Below are 20,989 nucleotides of genomic sequence, written 5' to 3'. Positions count from 1 at the left end.
ATGTTACATACCCACGCCGCTCCTCTCCTTCTCAGTCTTGCGCCAGGGCGCCATTGCATGTGTGTCCTCCAGGTCTCAGAGGATGCCAGCCCCCAGCAAAGCCACTGAATGTGAGCAGTGTACTGCAGCAATGGTGCGAGTGAGGCTCTTGGAAGTCAAATCTGTTACCCGGCTCTAGTCACTGATGGCCTGGGAGGAAACTGGGGCTGACTAACGCAGCTGCTACTGCTCTGTGCACTTTGCTGCTGTTCGCAGAGGCTCCTGCTTCCTTCCTCTTTTCTAACTCTCTCCCAACTGAGTCAGTCACTACCAAAAAGTCACGCTTATTGTGGGGGAGGGGTGACCTGAAGTGGGTGTCTTAGCAACAGGAAAATGACAATAATATGTGAACAGACAAGATGGAAAGGGAGTCTCGCCAAACACTGCCTTCTACCACGCATCTTTCAGCTCTGGACCTGGTCCCATCTACAGTAGAAGGCTACTGTGCTGTATGACCTGATTATAATATTGCAACTCTCAACACTGAACATTTGAATCTTGTAGTTCAAGTCTCCGTTCCCATACTGTGCTACAGCCTTGGATTTTTCCAACTGGCCTCACAAGATGTGACTTAACTATATGGGAACTGCCATGTTTTAGCCCTGTCCTGCAGAGTAGTTTCACAGCATAGACATAGCAAGGGCAAAAATGTGGCTGCATCCAAGGATGGATGAGGTCTGAAATCTTTCATGTAAGATTTAGAGCAGTAAGTAGTAAACAGTAATGCTAGTTGCTTAGGGTCCTCTAGTTCAAAATAGCGAAGCACTTTAATATTCCAAAATAGTGATATACTTTAATGTCACAAAAGCACAGCTCAAGAAAACCATGGATTTTTCCCAAGTACAGCCTGACCATACAGTCCATGCTCATAACTCCCATTGACTGAACTTTAAGTTTTGGGCATGCAAATATCATATAATCTAGGTGTTCAAAGTTAGTTGGAGAGCAAGATACAGATGACCTATGCCATGAAGCCTCACCTTCACTTCTCTCTCTTGGCTTGTCTTAGGGAGCAAGGGATAGCTCAGTGGTTTGAGCATTAGCCTGTTAAACCCAGGATTGTGAGTTCAATCCTGAAGGGGGCCATTTGGGGAACTGGGGTTAAAATCTGGGGATTGGTCCTGCTTTGAGCAGAGGGTTGGACTAGATGACCTCCTGAGGTCCCTTCCAACCCTGATATTCTATGATTATACAAGGACAGAGGCTTAAGAGAATCTTTTAGATGAAGTTATGTTCCAAAGTTTTTTCAGTGGGATAAATTCTCTTTACAAGATTTCTTTGCACCCACTTTTTACTTTTAAACATTTCTGAAAAATTTAGTAGCTCTAATGCAGGTATGACATTCTGCACTGACAATCCTGGCGATTTCAATCTTCATTTCATCCACGGACCACATATGCAGGCACAGACATTGCCAATCCAAGCTTCAGTTTACTGAAGACAGTGTGGAGCAACAACAGATCTTTAGTGTTAGCTTGTGAACATCAGTCCTGTCTGCAAACTTGAGTGTTTCAGTTCTGTTTGTTTTGTTGTTAATTCAAGCCATATATGGTGCAGGCTTATGAAAAAGAGTATTTTCAGAAGGGTGATGGAAGTTCCCAAGTGACCACTTATTTTAGCAGTAAAAAAAGAGCATTTGATATACAGAAATGGGAATTTACATTAAAGGGGATTCTAAGCCACTGAAATTCTCCCCTCACGCAACTGCCAGTCTGTTATTTCCACCTCTGTAGAGAAATCTTTAGCCCTTCTTTGTATGTGGGCATTTATAGTGTGCAACTCATCATCCCCAGTTTAGATTAATGGAGCAAATTAATCCATTACCTAACTCATATTAGCTTGAATTTACACCAGTGATAAAAAATTTCATGATGTGTCTCACTGAATTTGTTGTATTTAGCCATCCCCTCTCTCTATTTTGTTGGACCTGAATGCCCAGGAATTCTTAATTTGACCCTTTACGTTGGTCCTCCCAAAAAGGCTTTCTAGAGTGTGACAGGAGACTCTAGAGAGGATTGGTTTTCTTAGGCACTAAGGGTATGTCTACACTACAAAAGTAGGTCAATTTTATAGAAGTCGATTTTTAGAAATTGATTTTATACAGTCAGTTGCATATGTCCACACTAAGTGCATTAAGTCGGCGGAGTGCATCCTCACTACCATTGCTTGCATTGACTTACGGAACGGTGCACTGTAGGTAGCTAACCCACAGTTCCCGCAGTCTCCACCACCCATTGGAATTCTTGGTTGAGCTCTATGGCTTCATGGCATAGGTCATCTGTATCTTGCTCTCCAACCAACTTTGAACACCTAGATTATACGATATTTGCATGCCCAAAACTTAAAGTTCAGTCAATGGGAGTTATGAGCATGGACTGTATGGTCAGGCTGTACTTGGGAAAAATCCATGGTTTTCTTGAGCTGTGCTTTTGTGACATTAAAGTATATCACTATTTTGGAATATTAAAGTGCTTCGCTATTTTGAACTAGAGGACCCTGATGGGGCAAAAACATTCTTGTGCATGGTTTTGGGTACATGTCATCAGTCGCCCTTCCCTCCGTGAAAGAAACGGCAGACAATCGTTTTGCACCTTTTTTCCATGCAGACACCATACCACGGCAAGCATGCAGCCCACTCAGCTCAGCTCACCTCCCTGACAATGCTGCTGTTTTGTCCTGGGGGCTCTGTCAGCAGATGGTGCAGTAGGACTGATAACCGTCGTCATACACCGCTTCCACTGCAACTCTGCTCTTCTGTTATTGTCTCAATAGCAAATTTCTCCATGTTGTCTGTCATATGCTCCTGGGTACATGTGTTCTTCCTTGGGAAATGTGTGTGGTGCTAACCGTCATTCTCTACCACTTCTGCTGCAATTCTGCTTTCCTGGTACCATGAATCCACCTCGCAGGTCCTCTCATTATTCTGTATAAATATCTATTCTCATGGCATCTGTCATCATCCAATTCCACTGCAACTCTGCTTTCCTGCTCTCCTTCAGACACCATGCCACGGCAAGTATGGAGCCCGCTAAGCTCACCACTGCTGTTTTGAGCACTGTAAACACCTCGCACATTATCCTGTAGTATGTGCAGAACCTGCTAAAGCAGGCGAGGAGGCGACGGCAGCACAGTGATGAGAGTGATGAGGACATGGACACAGACTTCTCTCAAAGCACAGGCCTTGGCAATTTGGACATCATGGTGGTAATGGGGCAGGTTCATGCCGGGGAACGCTGATTCTGAGCCCAGGAAACAAGCACAGACTGGTGGGACCATGTAGTGTTGTAGGTCTGGGATGATTCCCAGTGGCTACGAAACTTTCACATGTGTAAAGGCACTTTCATGGAACTTTGTGACTTGCTTTCCTCTGCCCAGCAGTGCAAGAGTACCAAGATGAGAGCAGCCCTCACAGCTGAGAAGCAAGTGGCGATAGCCCTTTGGAAGTTTGCAACACCAGACAGCTACCGATAAGTTGGGAATCAATTTGAAGTGGGTAAATCTACCGTGGGGGCTGCTGTGATCCAAGTAGCCAATGCAATCACTGAGATGCTGCTATCAAGGGTAATGACTCTGGGAAATGTGCAAGTCATAGTGGATGGCTTTGCTGTAATGCGATTCCCTAACTGTGGTGGGGCAACAGTCAGAACGCATATCCCTATCTTGAGATTGGACCACCTTGGCAGCCAGTATGTAAACCGCAAGAGGTATTTTTCAATGGTGCTGCAAGCACTGGTGGATCACAAGGGACGTTTCACCGATATCAATGTGGGATGGTCAGGAAAGGTGCATGACACTTGCATCTTCAGGAACTCTGGTCTGTTTGAACAGCTGCAGGAAGGAACTTACTTCCCAGACAAGAAAATTACTGTTGGGTATGTTGAAATGCCTATAGTTATCCTTGGGGACCCAGCCTACCCCTTAATGCCATGGCTCATTAAGCCATACACAGTCACCCTGGACAGTAATCAAGAGCTGTTTAACTATAGGCTGAGCAAGTGCATAATGGTGGTAGAATGTGCATTTGGACATTTAAAAGCTCGCTAGCAGAGTCTACTGACTAGGTTAGACCTCAGCGAAACCAATATTCCCATTGTTATGGCTGCTTGCTGAGTGCTTCACAATATCTGTGACAGTAAGGGGGAGATATTTATGGCTGACTGGGAGATTGAGGCAAATCACCTGGCAGCCGATTACACACAACCAGACACCAGAGTGATTAGAAAAGCACAGCTGGGTGCTCTGCACATCAGAGAAGCTTTGAAAACCAGTTTCATGGCTGGCCAGGCTACAGTATGACAGTTCTGTTTGTTTCTCCTTGATGAAAATCTATCCCCTTGGTTGACTCTACTTACCTTAAGCCAACCAACTTTCCCCCTTCAATCACTGGTTTCAGAAGCAATAAAGTCATTATTGTTTCCAAATTATGCATTCTTTATTAATTCATTATACGAATAGAGGGGAAACTTGAAAGGAAGCCTGGGAGGGGTGGGTGAGGAGGGAAGCACCAGGTGAGGTGGTAGATGAGGAGAGGAGAGGAGAGAAGGACAAGGCCACACTGCACTTCAAAATTTATTGAATGCCAGCCTTCTGTAGGGTGAATGTGCAGCACAATCCAACCCACCCCCAGCTCCAATTCTCTGGGATGATCGCTTCACGCACACACACACATACACCATGTGGTTAGTATCAGGGAAGATCCCTGTTAGCCAAACGGGAACAGCTCAGCATGAACGGGCCTCCCCCTACCATGTGGCTAACAGCGGAGGGGATTTCTTTTCAGCCAAGACAAACAGCCCAGTAGGAATGGGCACCTCTGAATGTCCCCTTAAACAAATATCCTGTATTTCAACCAAGTGATCATGAACAATATCACTCTCCTAGGCTAACACAGAGAGATAAAGAATGAATGTTCCTTGAATGCCACCAAAGCCCAGGCCCATTCGCTGCAATGTTTTGTGCTGAAATGATTCCAGACTACTTGCTACTAGCTTGGTGTGGTATATTAATCATTAAACACACTTGCTTTTAAACTCTGTATTATATTTACAAAGGTACACTCACCAGAGGTGCCTTCTCCAGCTTCATGGTCCAGGAGCCCACCTTGGGAAGATTGCGAGGGTATTGGCTCCAGGGTGATGAACAGTTCCTGGCTCCTGGGGAAAAGGGATTCTCCACTTGCTTGATGTGCACTATCCTCAACCTCCTCATCCACAAAATCCTCATCCCTGTTGCATGAAACTTCCCCCTTGCAGTGTCCACGGACAGTGGTGGGGTAGTGGTAGGGGCCACCCCTAGAACTGCATGCAGCTCATCATAGAATCAGCATGTATGGGGCTCTGACCTGGAGCAACCATTTGCATCCTTTGTTTTTTGGTAGGGTTGCTTCAGCTCCTTAACTTTCACCCGGCACAGCTGTGTGTCCCTGTTGTAGCCTCTGTCCATCATGCCCTTGGAGATTTTGGCAAATATATTGGCCATTTTGTCTTTTGGAACAGAGTTCTGCCTGCATGGATTCTTCTCCCCATACAGTGATCAGATCCAGTACCTCCCATTCGGTCCATGCTGGAGCTCTTTTGCAATTCTGGGACTCCATGGTCACCTGTGCTGATGAGCTCGCCATGCTGGCCAAACAGGAAATTAAATTCAAAAGTTCCTGGGGCTTTTCCCGTACACCTGGCCAGTGCATCTGAGTTGAGAGTGCTGTCCAGAGCGACTACCTTAGTGGAGCAATCTGAGATGGTATTGCCCTCTGGGAACTGTCAATTTGCATTCACACTACCCCAAATTCGACCCATCGAGGTTGATTTTAGCACTAAACCCCTTGTCAGGGAGTATAGAAATCGATTTTAAGAGCCCTTTAATTCAACAAAACAGGCTTGGGTGTGTAGATGAGAGCAGGGTTAAATCGACCTAACGCCGCTAATTTCGACCTAAACTTGTAGTGTAGACCAGGGCTAAGTTTAAAGCCACTAACTGTTTGGGTACAATGTCTCAATTTAAAAAAAGATTATTTACAGGGCAGGCAGCTTCAACTTATAAAGAATGTTTGGAAAGCGCAACCTTGCTATGATACAGTATAATACCTACAGCTCTGAACCACTCTCTGGTGAAGGATAAGGTTAGTAGGAGCCAGAACCAACAGATGCATACTATAATTATAACTCAGACATACACATACGAGATGTAATGCAATATCTAGTTATGCTCCAATGTTAAGTTTACCAAAATAAGTCTTCATTTTTCAAGTCACGCCCACTTAACTATGATTCTGTAAAAAGGGTTATAGCAATATAAATAATGTCATCAAAGATCCCAAGGATTAAGTTCTGCTTGTTCAAAAGTGACATGGCAAGTATGAAACTGGTTACTTTATCATAGTTTAAGAGGCACTTGATTTTCAGTCAGCTTTTTGTGGTCAGGATGTTCTGCTTCTGGTATTAACTAAAGTCATTTATTTCCTCTTCAAAGTGAATCTTCAAATATTTAAATTAAACCAAAATCTTCATATTCTGTAGCTTTGTCAGGGATCCAAGATGTCAAGATAGAGATCAGTATCTCACTGATAAAAACATATACTCAATCTTAAAGTTAACTAACCACATATACAAGTTTAAGAATTATTTTAATATTAATAAAATAATGTAATAAAGTAGTTGTCTCAGAACAATTCCTCAGCTACTTGTCTTATAATATAGCACAAGGATTACTTCCCAGTGCGAAAAAAGTAGCTGATCTGATTTACAAATATTTTTTTCCATCAATATTATATATCCCAAGAAAGATTTCCCAGCTCTTTGAAGTTTATATTTATAAATTTATATTATACTTTGCTATTTGGCTTATGGTTACAGAAGTACGTACCTAAGGTGAAAGTTAATTTGTATTTCAAATCAGCTTGGCACTAAACTGTAGGTCAAGTTTTATGCTGCAGCAGGGCCACCCAGAGGATTCACGGGGCCTGGGGTCTTCGACAGTGGGTCCCGGGTTGGAAGAACCCCCCGCCGCCAAATTGTTGCCAAAGACCCGGAGCAGAAGCGGCTCCGGGGACCCCGGAGCAAGTGAAGGACTCTGCTCCAGGAGTCCCGAAAAACTCTTGAGGCCCCTGCGGGGCCCAGGGCAAATTGCCCCACTTTCCCTCCCCCTCTGAGGGGCCCTGTACTGCAGTACTACAGTATGAGTAACACTTGACTTGAATAAGCAGAACCGTGGATGAAAAAAATATCTTTCGAACTTTGGTTCTAGGGGGATCTGACATTTTTGGCAGCATCACAAAAAAGATGGCCAAACTTATTCATAGAACAATCTAAGTAGCATCTAAAACTAAAGCAGCATTTTACAGTAGAAATTGTCATGCAATCAATAAGTTTTGAATATGGGAACAGTAACACTAAAGGATGACTCAAAGATGCTTGGAAATATACTGTTTGGTAAAGATGCCCAACTGGGAATAAAGTGTATTGGCTGGATTAATCAATTTGGCAGGGAAGAGCAATACTGCTATTTAAGTATCAGTATAAAATATTCACTAAGCTAGCCGACAATTTAGAAAACTGTATTGATGAAAGCAATATTGGAGGCAGTTGACCAATGCAGACTTCTAAGTCCTGTATGTTTAGCCTTTCACACTTAGTCTTCACATATGAAGAATTTAACCTATTTTAATTCTTAGTAGTAACATGCCAGCTTTGCCTGCCAAGATTTTCCTTGGTAAGTATTTGGAACAGCCTCAAGTATGTTCATTCAAGAATCAGACAGAAGGAACTCCTTGCAAGTGTCACTCTTCTCTGGAGGCTATCGGGTTTTTCTGGGTAAGAATTGGCTATTTGAATAGACGATTCAGAAAACTGTGAGCTAATATTTCTGTATGTATAGGCTGTGACAAGTAGTTTTAAACCACATTTTCTCTGGCTATCAACAATTAGATGCCCTGTCCCCCTTGACCTCAAATATGACAGTAGGTTTAGGACAGTGGTTTCCAATCTGTGGTCCATGAACCTGTGGGAGGCCACAGACTATGTCTCAGATTTCCAAAGGGGGCCATACCTCCATTTAAAATTTTTTTTAAGAGTCTGCAAATGAAAAAAGGTTGAAAATCACTGGTTTAGGGCAATAAAAACCTGCACTCATTTATGGATCAAGACTGAAATGAAATAGACACAGCGTTATGACTGGAAGGCAGTTGTTAGCTCTTGCTGTACATCATCCATGCAAGTCTTACTAATATTTTTACTAATTTTACTAATTCTACTCTAAGGCAGCACATCTACCTTTGATTTTATACTTGCTTAACACAGTATTTTAACATTCCGGAACTGAATTTTGGATTATTTTAGAAAGAAAAGCCCGGGGGGGGGGGGGGGGGGGGAAGAAACTAATCTTTTACATGGATGAACTCTGAAGAGTCAAATAAAACCAAAAGTTGTCAATATTTCCTTTGGTGAAAATCACGGACACAGTTTTCATGTACAAGACCAAGAAAAGCAGGTTGATGTGAGCTAAAGTCACCAATTTACTGCTATCAAACAACATCAGAGACACACTCCCCTTCTTTGCCATCACTTACCTGCTAAGTTCTAAGGATCCCCAAATGGCAGTGGCTCAAGAATTTAAAAATAGAATAGCAGCACTAAAGTAGTATGCAAGGGTGGGAAGGGGTTGTAGGGATTAATTACTTAGAGCCACTTCAAGTTAATTATAAACTTTAAATCAATTTAAGATTTAAAAAGAAATTTATGACTCCTTGGATTTAGTATTCATACAAGTGATGTGAATGCAAACTTACCAGCACAGCTTTGACAATACATCTCAGTCCTTATGTGCAATATACTCTGCAGTTCTATATCTGAAAGGCAGGCCTCCTAGTCCATAGGTTTTCATTCTCGTTTCCCACAAAAAGGTGATCTAGCCCATGGTCTGAGGTTATTTTTAAGAAGCTACCCTGAGCCACTGTTCAAGTGGCCACAATAATTTAGGGACTTTATATATAGCTTATGAATTCTGTTTGATATCAGACTGTGCAAGATGGTGAAGTCCATTTTGAATATGGGGCTTGCCGCCTTCTGCTGTTTTACCTCCATTTTGGACTGAAATTCAGGTATGACAATGGAATGAACCTGTAGAACTTCCATTTGAATTTGATCACCTTGTAACAATAGGAAGGTTGTAGCCTTTGGGAAGCAAATTTTTCTAACTTTTCTGTAGGGTGATAGGTTTTGGGACCTGGAATTTTCTCTCAGAGGTAGAATCAGACATTTGTATTAGGATTTATAAACTCAACAATTTCATAGGGTGGGTGAGAGAAACAAAAGGGGCATACGGTTCTGACATAGGGAAGTGTTTTTAACTGTGGAATCAGCCAAAAGCAAAGCACGCTGACCTGTAGAAGACAGACTCCATGATTCAAAAAAGCTATAAGGCACAGAAGAATCCTGGACACTGAAAAGGACTTGGACTTAAGCCCAGAGAAAGCTCTCAAAAGATGAGGAAACCGAGGCAGGGAAATGAATGTAAGATTTTATTATTTGCCTCAATCTAATGTAATTGTACTTAAACCCTTGCAAAACCCGTGTTTTACGTACTATACCTATTACACATCACCAAAGAGTTGAACTGTAAACCCAGAGCACCCACCAGGTTGGAACTCTGATAGAACATATGGTGAATTACCACTTGTCCGGGGGCAGCTGGTCAATGTGGTCCCATTTCTGTGAAAGGGTAACAGTCTGTGCCCAAGAAGTGCACCAGGAGACCAAGGAAAAAGACAGAGATACAGCCTACTCAGTTCAAAGGAAGGTTAAGAGCTCAACAAGGCCCAGTGTGGAGGGACACAAATAGCCTGGTCAGTGTCCAGGCAGGGGCAGCTCTACCAGGGTTGAGATACGCACAAGGCATGGTTTTTTTTTCTGTTTTTCAGGCTCTTTTTTTTTTTTAAACAAGGGCATCAGTACAACACAAGCTAAAAATTAATTGAACTGCTCAAAGTACAACAGGATTGTACATCAATGGCCAAGTTCTATTGCTGGCTAAGACTCATGCTGTGTAATAAGTTTACCTTTGATTTTAGTCACCTCAGTTTTCTAAAGAGTTGATTACCTGCAACTAGCACAAAAACTTGGATCCACTTTGGTTTAAGTGCTGAACACATTTAGGAACCTAACTAACTTCAGGCACCCACATTTTGGAGGGTTTACATTTCCAGTTTGGTGCACAGAGTTTTCAATGGAAGTTTCAGGGGATTAATGCCAGGGGGCTGAGGGGGTAGGGGAAATCAGGGCACAAGTGCATAAAGACTTACTCAACAAGTTTATCAGTGGGTAAAAACTACTGGAATAAATTTCCCAACTAAGACTTTCAAAAATCTTTGGTACAAAGGCTATTGGCAAGAAATTGAATGGGCTAAATTAGCCACTAGGGGGAACCAGAGCAACTGTAGCAATCATCATACTTCAAATGTAATTAAGTAGTTTAGAAGTCTTAACTGGGAACACAAACATCCATTAGAATTAACCTGCACCTTATCTGCATATTTATTCCCAAGTACAACGTGCAAGTTGCAATAAGCCATTTATTGTTACAGAAAGCTTACATGTTTCGTATTCTACAAACAAAATTAACAGAAAAAAGTAATTACATTAAGAGCAGTAACTTTTAGTACTTAGTCAGTTTTTACACACATATTACAAAAAAATTCCTGAATATATTTTTTTTTTTTTTTAGAATTTTACATTTAGAAAACTAAGCAACATTTATTGGCACCTTCGAAAGGAGTAAAGCAAGGTTTATTTTAACTGCTGGCACATTTATAAGATTCTTTCTAGCATTTCAAAAGCACTCCCTGTTCATATGACTTTTAAAGAAAGTGTTAAATGTGGGATTTAAGTATATAGGGTGCACCGAAAATCAGAAATTGCTACACATTGGGGGAAAATGTAGCTTTGAAAGGTGCCCAATTAAAACAACCTTTAGGAATTTAACAATGTTGGTATTTATTGTTCTCTCTGCATCTTCCCTTCCATCAGTGTAGTATCACAATATTTTATTCACTAGCAGTCCTACTCAGTTTACATCTGTATTTATTACATAGCTTCATAGGATGTCCATAGTCAACTCTAGTCATTCTGAACTGAGTTACACTTTTGGAAACCCAAAGCAACTAATGATTAGGGTCCTAACTAAAATTCAGGATGGGACAACATTTTGAGTCAAGTTACCGAAGAGAATTTATTCTTGTGGCACTTCTGAGGTTAACCAAATAGGAATGGTGAGAGCCCTGCATAATACAAGCCATAATATTAATAATTGTTCATGAAACAGAAGGCAGAAACACAGGTTTCTTAAAATGCAAAGTATATGTACATTAAAAACAGTATACTACGTATTCATTGCTTCACAACAGAATCTTTAAGGCAAAAGACTAAGTTTCCAGATTTGCTCTGGAAAAACTGAGTTTTATTGCTGAGGACATTGTGTTTCAGGAGTTAGTTTAGAAGACACATATAATGTAGTGTATGTTTTTTTTCGTGTTTTCTTCTCAGGCTTAATTGTTTTTTCATTCAGGTCTTCATTTTCCACAGTTTCAAGTCTGGATCCAGTTGTTAACCTACAGGCAAAGCATCCATTCTAAATATATATTTAATTAAAGAAGAAAATCAAGGCTGAGGGTCTCATTTTAACTTAGATCAAGCACCAAAATGGAATACCAATTGCCCTATCCACAAGAGAAAGTGAGGTCAGCTAGTATTTTTACTACAAGATTTGAAAATATAAAAACATCAAAACTGTTCTGAATTCACAATGTTCCCCATCTTTACTTTTGGTTTCCAATTTGTTTGATCTACTGAACCAGTTTGAAATTGATGATTGAAGATGGTAACTGGTTTTATCAGCATGGAAACAATATCATGCCATGCATGGAACAAAAAAAATGAGCACAAGTCACACACAAAAGCACAAGTTCCAGGAGAAAAATAGGAAAACCATTTGCATTGAAGATGGCTATATAGCAGCAGTAAATGAAGGGCCAGTGCCATATGATGGACAAGACCTATTAGAGAATAACTGAATAATTCCTTGTGTGTGTTGGAAATAAATTACAAGCAGTATGACTCAACGTGACATGTCTGGTGCTGAAAGTTGACAAGCTTGTAAAAATCAATTATAATCGTTAGCTTAATTAGTTAATATTATGCAGTTTGAAAACTTGTGTAGTTGTAGCTTGAAGTTGTACCTGTGTCTTAATGGAGGTGTCTTACACCTTACAGTGTGGCAGCCAACATCCTGCCCCCGCCCCATTTAGATTACAGACAGATTAAAAACATAGCTTTGGCAAATTATGATAAACTTTGAGCCCAAATAAGTGAATAAAAACTGATTGAGCTTTAAAGATGTTCATGACCGTCAGGACAGAGGCTACTGTTGCAGAGAGACTGGGTGGGAATTGTTTGTGCAGCGTTTGGCCCTATATTTTTGTCTGTTACAATACAATAGTTGAATTATAACTTTGCCACTTTATAGTCATATGTAATGTATTAATCAGGAACGGATAGGTAGCTTTTTTCCCATATAAACAAGTGCTGCAGTTGTCAGATCACTTGCCATGGAAAGGGAGGAACAGCATAAGATCCACACATTTGGGTAAGGAAATCTAATTCTGGAGACTTGAAAAGCTTTATTGCAGGGGTCGGCAACCTTTCAGCAGCGGTGTGCCGAGTCTTCGTGTATACACTCTAATTTAAGGCTTTGAGTGCTGGTAACACATTTGAATGTTTTTCAGAAGGTCTCTCTCTAAGTCTAAAATATATAATCAAACTCCTGTTATATGTAAAGTAAACAAGGTTTTCAAAATGATTCAGAAGCTTTATTTAAAATTAAATTAAAATTCAGATCTTATTAGTTTAGCGTGATCCTTGCCCTTGCTTTTCTTGGCTGAGTTTACCAATGTCTGGTGGCACCTATTTAGATACTTTAAGCTGCAAACAGGCTTCTGAGTTATAAGTTGATAACCAGCTGGCAGAAGGTCAGTGGCTGGAACCCCTGATCCGCAGCTGAGGTGAGTGGAGCTGGCGGCTAGTAGGGCTGAGCAGGGCCGGAAGCCTAGATCCTGTCTGGCAGGGGGCCTGCGCTGGAACTCCAACTGGAAGCAAGGTGAGTGGGGCTGAGGGGACCCCTACTGGCAAAGGGCCAGCAGCCAGAACCCCAGAGCAGCAGGGGGCTGACTGCCAAAGCTCTGAGGTTTCCATCACCGGCTCCTTGACAGCTGGGGTCTCAGCCTGCTGCCAGCCTGCGGTTCCTTCCCCCAGGCCAGCAGCTGGGCTGAGTGGGACCCCGGCTGGCAAGAGGCCAGCAGCGGGAACCCCAGAGTGGCAGCGGGCTGAGCTGCTCAGCCCACCACCGCTCTGGGGTTTCCACCACCAGGTCCTTGCCAGTTGGGGTCTCAGCCCGCTGTCAGCCTAGGATTCCTTCCCCCAGGCCAGCAGATGGGCTAAGTGGGACCAGCGGCAGGACCCCGGCTGGCAAGGGGCCAGCAGCGGGAACCCCAGAGCCGGGGCAGACTGAGCAGCTCAGCCCGCCGCCACTCTGGGGTTTCCACCACTAGCTCCTGCCAGCTGGGGTCTCAGCCCATTGCTAGCCTGGGGTTCCTTCCCCCAGGCCAGCAGTGGGTGCTGAGTGGGACCCTGGCTGGCAAGGGGCCAGCAGCGGGAACCCCAGAGCGGCGGGCCGAGCAGCTCAGCCCACCCCGCGTGCCATGAAAAATCGGCTCGTGTGCCATAGGTTGCCGACCCCTGTTTTATTGGAACATGAACCTGACTTCTAGAGTCCTCACCCGACCCCATCTATCTGCAAAACATCACACTGCTTAGTTTTTACACCAAATATAATGGCATAAAATTCTCACCAGTTGTGGTATGCTGCACGTAAGTCCCTGACAACACTCATTTCTCACTTTCAGTAAGCCTCAAAACTGCAGGCCAAGAGCTAGGCTCCCTCTGTAATCTTTACAAGTTAACAAAGGAGAGATTTCTTATCTTACAGCAATTTGAATTCTTTTAGATGGTTTTTGTCCCCCAATAGGATGCATGTGCCCATACGTTCTTGAAAGAAAAATGCAAAGTAGTGCTTGCAGGCCACACCTGCGCAGAACTCTTTGTGATCCAAACAAAAGGAATAATATGCAGGTGCATGCCCACCACCACTCAGTAATAAAGCCAGAGACTTCACAGCAGAGGGGAAGGAGGGAGGTGGAGCTCCCAAAGGAACAAGTTACTGTAAGGTAAGTAACTTATCCTTCTTCAAGTACATGTCTCTGTGGGCACTTCCCCATAGAAGACTTCCAAGCAGTAATTTAAAGAGGTGGTGGGTGGCGGGTAGCGGGAAGGCAAGTCAATAACTGTTGAGAGAACTGCATCACCAAAGATAGGGTCATCTCTGGAAGCAAGTAAGGTGGCATCAGGCTTGGCAAAGGTCTGAAGAAAAGATCAAGTTGCAGCCTTGCAGATTTCTGCTCTGGGAACATCTTTTAGTAGACATGGACAGAGCTCTAGTGGGGGACTGTGCCCCAGTTATTTCCTAACAGGTCAAAATACAACCCAAAACTCACTTTGACAACTACTGCAGAGAAATACATTGGCCCTTCATTCTTTCTGCAAATGAGGTGGTTACTCACGATGTACAGTAACTGAGGTTTTCCAAGACGGTTGTCCCTGCAGGTGCTCCACTTTAGGTGTCTTCATACCCTGCGCATGTAATTGGAGATTTGTGGTAGCAGCACCCGGTTGGGCATGTGCCACTGCCATCTAGTGCTGCTCCGAGTGGTTACATAGTGGTCCACAGTCAACCGTCCCTATGTTCCTTCTCTACCCTGGAGTTTCATACAGTTTCTCTAAAGGACAGGGGAGGAGGGAGGCCTTGTGGAGCACCCTCAAGAACAACCATCTCGAAGAACCTCAGTTACAGCACAAGGTGAGTAACCTTTTCTTCTTTGAGGAGTGTCCCTGTGGGTGCTCCACTTTAGGTGACTGTTGAGCAGTGCCCCGCAGTGGGGGGGGGGGGGAAGAGGAGGGGCTTCAGAGTTGCAGTGTGTATGGCAGATAACACCTTCAGTCCAAAGCAAGTGTCCGAAGCTGATTGTTGCTCTAAGGCAAGCCTGCACAACTTGTAAAGTGGCAAGGGCCACATTACTCCAAAGAAAACAGCTGAGGGCTCAAACCCTCCGGCCTCGCAGAATCCCCCCACCCCTCCCCCAGCACCTCCTGGCCCCGCGGAAACACCCCTCCCCAGGGACGCCCAGCCTGCAGAAACAAACCCTCCTTCCTCAGCGTCGCCCCACCAAAACAGCTGTGGGCCAAAAAGGAAGGTTGGGGATGGAGAGGTGATACTTGATTTTAAATCAACCAGGGGCTCCTAGCTGAAGAGGTGGCTGGGAGCCCTCAGGGGCAAATTAAAGGGCCTGGGGCTCCAGCAGCTGGGGGAACCCGGAGCTTTGCGGGGCTGGGGCAGGGATTTAAAGGGTCCAGACCTCCTGCCGCTGAGGGGAGCCCAAGCCCTTTTAATCCCAGCCCCAGCCTGGTCACTGGAGCCGTGGCCGGGATTCAAAGGGCTCTGGGCTGCCCGCAGCCACAGGGAGCCCAGAGCCCTTTAAATCCGAGCCACGGCCGGGATTCAATGGGCTCTGGGCTGCCCGCAGAGCGCCGTGTGTGCAGGATTTACAATCCCCCTGAGGGCCGCACAGTGAGCCTCCACGGGCCGCATGTTGTGCAAGCCTGCTCTAAGGCATAGTGTTTTGTGAATATATGGGTTGACGCCTAAGTTGCTGCTCTGCAAAATGTTAACAATAGGGACACTGAGGAAGCCTACTAATGTCCAAAGTACTCTGGTAGAGTTCATTAGGACTGGTAGATGAGAGTTTTGATAACAGAGGTGGATACATCCTATCGCAAAATAGAGACTACCAATAGGAGAAGCTATTACAGCAACAAATAGTAGGAGATTTTCTAAATGAACAAACAGCATGTGGGAGTGATGCCTCTCTTCCGTCGGCATGTGATTTGGGAAAAACCACAGATAAGTAGATGGGCTGATTCAGATGAAGGGGGGGAGGCAATTTTGGGTAGGAATTTGGGGTGTGGTCTTAAGGCAACTTTGTCTTTAAAGAAAGTTGTGTATGGGGTGTGTGCCAGTACTGCCCCTAGTTCTCCCAGCCTTCTCGCGGATGTAATGGCAATAAGTAAGGCCACCTTCATGGATAAGTGGAGGAGTGAGTATGTGGCGAGGTCCCACATGGGCAAAGCGTTCCTTATTGTGAGGTAGGCATTCTCAATGCCCTTAAGAAAGCATTTAATCATCAGATGGGCAAATATAGTGGCTCAATCCACTCTGTCATAGAAAGAGGTAAGAACTGTCAAGCGTACCCTGATGAAGCCTGTGGAGAGCCCCGTTTTTTTTAATTATAGTATGTAGTCCAGGACCCTTGGTAGAAGAGAAGATGTTGGTAAGATCTGTTGATCTTGACACCAAACACTGAATCATTTCCACTTTTGGATATAGGTCTTCTTTGTATTCACTCTCTGACTGTTCACTAATATATCTTTTACTTCATCCGAACAGGCTTCCTCAACCACAGTCATGGAGTAACCAAGCTGCGGTGGAGTGGCAGACATGTCCTGCATATTGTGATAGAATGTGAGGTACTAGGGGAAGGATTCGAGGCAGGCTCACTGCCATCTGAAGGAGATATGGAAACCATATTTGTCTGGGCCATGTAGGAGCTATCAGAATGACACTGGATTTGTTCTTCTTGGTCTTGTGAATGACTTGGTTTAGGAGTGGGGTCAGAGGGAATGTATACATCAGTGGCACATCCCATTTGATGAGGAAAGAATCACCTAGACGGCAGTGTCCCAATCCCGCTCTGCAGCAATATTGCATGCACTTGGTATTTTATGCTGTTATAAAGAGGCCGATGGTGAGAAATCCTCATAGTTGGATCCTGGAATTCTACATGCCGTATTCAATCTCCCATTCATGGGTTTGTGAGAACTCTGCTTAGGGCATCTGCTGTTGTTTTCTGAAATCCTAGAAGGTAGGATGCTGATAGGTTGATGCACCAATTCCAAAGTTGTACTGCCTCTGTGAATAGGGAGTATGATCGTGCTCCCCCCTTGGTGATTTATGTAAAACATGCATGGTATATTGTCCATGAGGGTCCCAATGCCTGAGTTTTTAATTAGAGGTAGAAATTGATTGCATGCATTTCAGATGGGACTCCCGTACAGACGTTCTTTGGTTGTATTCACCATTTTAGGGAGTCTTTTACCCTATGTGGCATCTATTTAGAGTGCCACCACGAGAGCTAGAACTTTGGAAAAAACCCTTGGAGCGGTGGACAGGCCGAAGGGTAGTACATTGTATTGGAAATGTTTCCCTAGAGTGAACCTCAGGAATCTTCTATATGATGGGTGGATGGTAATACAAGTCCTGCAGGTTGAGAGACAATCTCCATTCTCTAATACTGGAATTACTGTAGATAGTGATACTATTTTGAAAAGTTGTCTTCTTGCAAATTTGTTGAGTTTCTGTAGATCTGGGATGGGTCTCCACCTGCCAGTCCTGTTGTGTTAAAAAACAATGCGAACCGTCCCCTCCTGCCCTGGTGTTGCAATGCAGGTTCCTTGGCACAGAGTTGTAAGAGGTTATTTATTTCCCGTTGCAGCAGGTGCTCATGAGATAAGTCTCTGAAGAGGGATGGAAGAGGAGGGGAGAATGGGTAGGTGGAATAGAGGTAAAGGGGATGGAGTAATCCTTTTGGATAAATTCTAAAACCCATTTCTCTGTTGTGATGGTGTTCCAGACTTGGTAAAAATCGAGACAAGTTATCTCTGAAATGACAGGAGACTATTTCTGTTTCTGTCTTGTGCCCTTGATCACACCTTGAAAATTGTTGTCTGGAATGGATTGCTGAGATGTCGAGGATTGATCTTGGTTTGGCAACATCTTTGTTATTCTTGTGGGGTTGCAAGTACAGCATTAAGCAGAATCTTTGTGTACAACACCCACCCTGTTTCTTTTTATTTGCAGGTGTATAGATGCCCAGAGATTTTAAGGTTGCCCTTGAGTCCCTAAGGGTGTGAAAGGACTCATCCGTTTTGGCTGCAAACAACTTTAGGCCTTCAAAGGGCAGATCCTTCACTGTAGACTGGAACTCCCTGGGAAAGCCGGAGAGATGTAACCAAGATGCACAGTGCATGAACACACGTTGCTATGGATTCTGCAGCCATGTCTGCCGAGTCCAGTGAGGCCCTGGCGATGAGGTGGCCTTTTGTAATTTTGACTTTGAACTGGCAAAATGGTCAATACGTTCAGATATCTTTGAAAAGACAGTGTGAGTGTACCTGGGTAGTAAAGATGCACAGTTTGCTATGTGGAACTGTAGAATGCCAGACAAATATGCTTTGCGACTGAAGAGGTCTAGCCTCTTTCAGTCGTTGTTGTAAGGAGTTGTTTTGGCTTGGTGCTGATTCTCCTCTTCCATTAATAGCCTCCACTACCAGGGAATTTGGTGTGGGGTATGTAAAAAGGAATTCAGCGCCTTTGGATAGAATGTAGTATTTCTTATCAGGTCTTTTGCAAGAAGATGACACTATTGTGGGCATCTGCCAGATGGTTCTGGCAGGCTCCATAATAGCGTCATTGATTGGCAATGCAATCTTCGAAGAGGTGGATATCTGAATTATATCCAAACAGACTGTACTGTGACTCTGGTAGCTCCCCCTGAGATACGTCCAGAGATTCTGCTACTCTCTTAAAAAGGTCCTGGAACTGCTTGAAGTTCTTCCTGTGTTGGGGGCATTATTGTTTCGTCGGGTGACGAAGACGATAGGTTAGCTGGTGGTAGGGCCTCCTGATCTGAATTTCTCTGTTTCCTTTGCCCTTCCCTCATGCGTGTCTGAAGGTGGTGGGAGAGATGGTGGTGGTGACTGCGGAGCTGTGGGTCTTGATGGGATAGGAGGTCTGCAGTGTTGGGCCCTATATTACGCCCATAGGTCCCAATAAGGCCAGTTGGGAAAGAATGGCATCATAGGCAGAACCCATGTGTGCCAAGACCAAGAGCACTCATCTGCAAGGTAATTTGATTGGTGGGATGGCCCCAGTTTGGGTGAGGGGTGATGAAGTGTGTAAACAGTCCTCTGTCTTCCTCATCCTCATCACTTGAAAGAGGTGGAGCTGAGAGAGGTGAAGTTGACAGTGGACTCAGTACTGAGCAGGTTGGAGTGCTGTCGGTGCTGAGGAGCAGCAATTCAGGGGTTGAGGATTCCTGCAGATCTGTATGACATAAGAACTGGTGCGGTGCGGCCATGCGCATTACAGGTGTCGGTGCTGAGGGTTTTATGCCAAGCTGTGCAAGCACCACAGGTGGTGTCACTGTGCTGCTTGGTGCTGAGTGCCTCTTCGGTTCCGTGGGTGCTGATGTGGAGAGCTTTATTGTGCTCTCTGAGGCAGTTAGAGCTTGCCCGCTTTGGTCCTTTACTCTATTAGAGCTCCAATGTCGGAAGGACCTGGGGTCTCGGAGTCCAATGTGCTCAGTACTATAGGTACAAGATGGACTTGGCAGGTGGGGAATCGCTGCTTCTTAGCTGATTCCCTGTGAGTAGAAGTCTTAGCCTTCTTTTGTGTGGTCTTTTTAGATAAGTGCTACTGGTGAGGAGCGGTAGCAGCAGGTCCTCTGTCAGAGGCTGCTGATGGAGACTGTGGGCCTGGACAGGTCTGAGACTCAAGGTCCAAGGTCTCCATCCTAAGTAATTTCAGTTGGAGATCCCTTGCCTTCCTGGTTCTGGCCATGAGGTTTTGGCAATGTGGAAACTTTTGAGAAATGTGGGTCTTGCTGAGACACCAGACGCTTTGTACACGTCCGTCAGATACGGGGATAGAAAGTCTGCAAGTCAGACAGTTTGAAACCCAGTGATCCAGGCATGCTGAATTAGTCTGTCTCCAAAACGCAATAGGGGACAGTCTACGGGAGCCTAAACCTAGCTTCCTACTGAGGATAGATACAGAGAAAAGAAGGGAAATCTTTTTGGTGAAATAAATAAGATAAGGGATAACTAACTAACTGTTACTCATCCTACCACTAAAACTATCTGTTTTGGATCTAAAACTATAAAACATTTTTTTGGACCTGCCCTTACATCCCAGACCTTAAATTTTGAGGGGATATGGCAGTCCCCCAAACACCACAGGCTACTTAAATGTCCATCACAGCAGGGAAAAGACCTTTGGTAGGACTTAAACATGTGTGTTAAGCATAAATTATGCCCTGGCACAAAGGGCCAGAAGTAGGAGGGGGAAAATCTCTCTCCAGAAGGACCAAACAAAAAAACCCCACAAATTAAACAAACAAACAAACTGGGAAAAACAAAAAATGAATAAAAGACTTCCACAAGGTGAAAAAGGCAAGAAGCTGAAACAGCAAAGACTTTGCCTCAAGCTATAGGCGGTTGAGCAGGAACTGAGTGGCAGCTGGCTTGTGCCTGCCTATATCTTCTTACACGTAGGTATAACACAAGATGTTGTTCTGTGCAGGCACAGACCCATGAGCACTACTTTCCAGTCTCCAATCAAGAGCACATGGGCACATACTATGGTACTGAGGTGGATGCACTCATAGCAACACATACTTTAAGAGCCATCTTGCAAACTTCATGGTTGGGTAAGGAATCTGTTGTCCAGCTAGACTGATGAGCTTCATCTAAAAAAGCAATTATGTTCCTATAGCACTTGGAGTTTTGCTTGCCAAGTATCTTCTTGCTAGTGCTCCCTCTGGTTGATGGCTCCCACATCCCTTAATGTCCTCTGAACCACTACCTGCAAGTCCCTCAGACAGTTTAACATGTACAAGAGAGCCCCTCTGACAGAGAATTGAAAGTGTGCTACTCTGCTCATTGTCTCTTGATAATGA

The 20,989-nt window shown here is 44.2% G+C and overlaps 2 protein-coding genes across 2 annotated transcripts in view; both read right to left on the bottom strand.

Annotated features, from left to right (window-relative positions):
- Positions 1 to 269, bottom strand: part of DOCK2 (dedicator of cytokinesis 2) — a 525,760-nt gene extending 525,491 nt beyond the window's left edge. Inside the window, exon 1 of the mRNA XM_030573060.1 lies at positions 12 to 269. Within this exon, the coding sequence (XP_030428920.1) occupies positions 12 to 54 (43 nt within the window). The 5' untranslated portion in view covers positions 55 to 269. The remainder of the gene's footprint in view (positions 1 to 11) is intronic.
- A 10,324-nt stretch (positions 270 to 10,593) lies between these two features.
- The window catches only part of SPDL1 (spindle apparatus coiled-coil protein 1), a 58,043-nt gene continuing 47,647 nt past the window's right edge, over positions 10,594 to 20,989 (bottom strand). The window contains exon 12 of the mRNA XM_030572654.1: positions 10,594 to 11,638. Coding sequence (XP_030428514.1) covers positions 11,488 to 11,638 — 151 coding nt within the window. The 3' untranslated portion in view covers positions 10,594 to 11,487. The remainder of the gene's footprint in view (positions 11,639 to 20,989) is intronic.

This window comes from Gopherus evgoodei, chromosome 8, assembly GCF_007399415.2.
Source record: "Gopherus evgoodei ecotype Sinaloan lineage chromosome 8, rGopEvg1_v1.p, whole genome shotgun sequence".
In the NCBI taxonomy this organism is placed as follows: Eukaryota; Metazoa; Chordata; order Testudines; family Testudinidae; genus Gopherus; species Gopherus evgoodei.
Note: the sequence above shows the minus strand (reverse complement) of the source record. Positions and strands in the feature narration are given on the sequence as shown.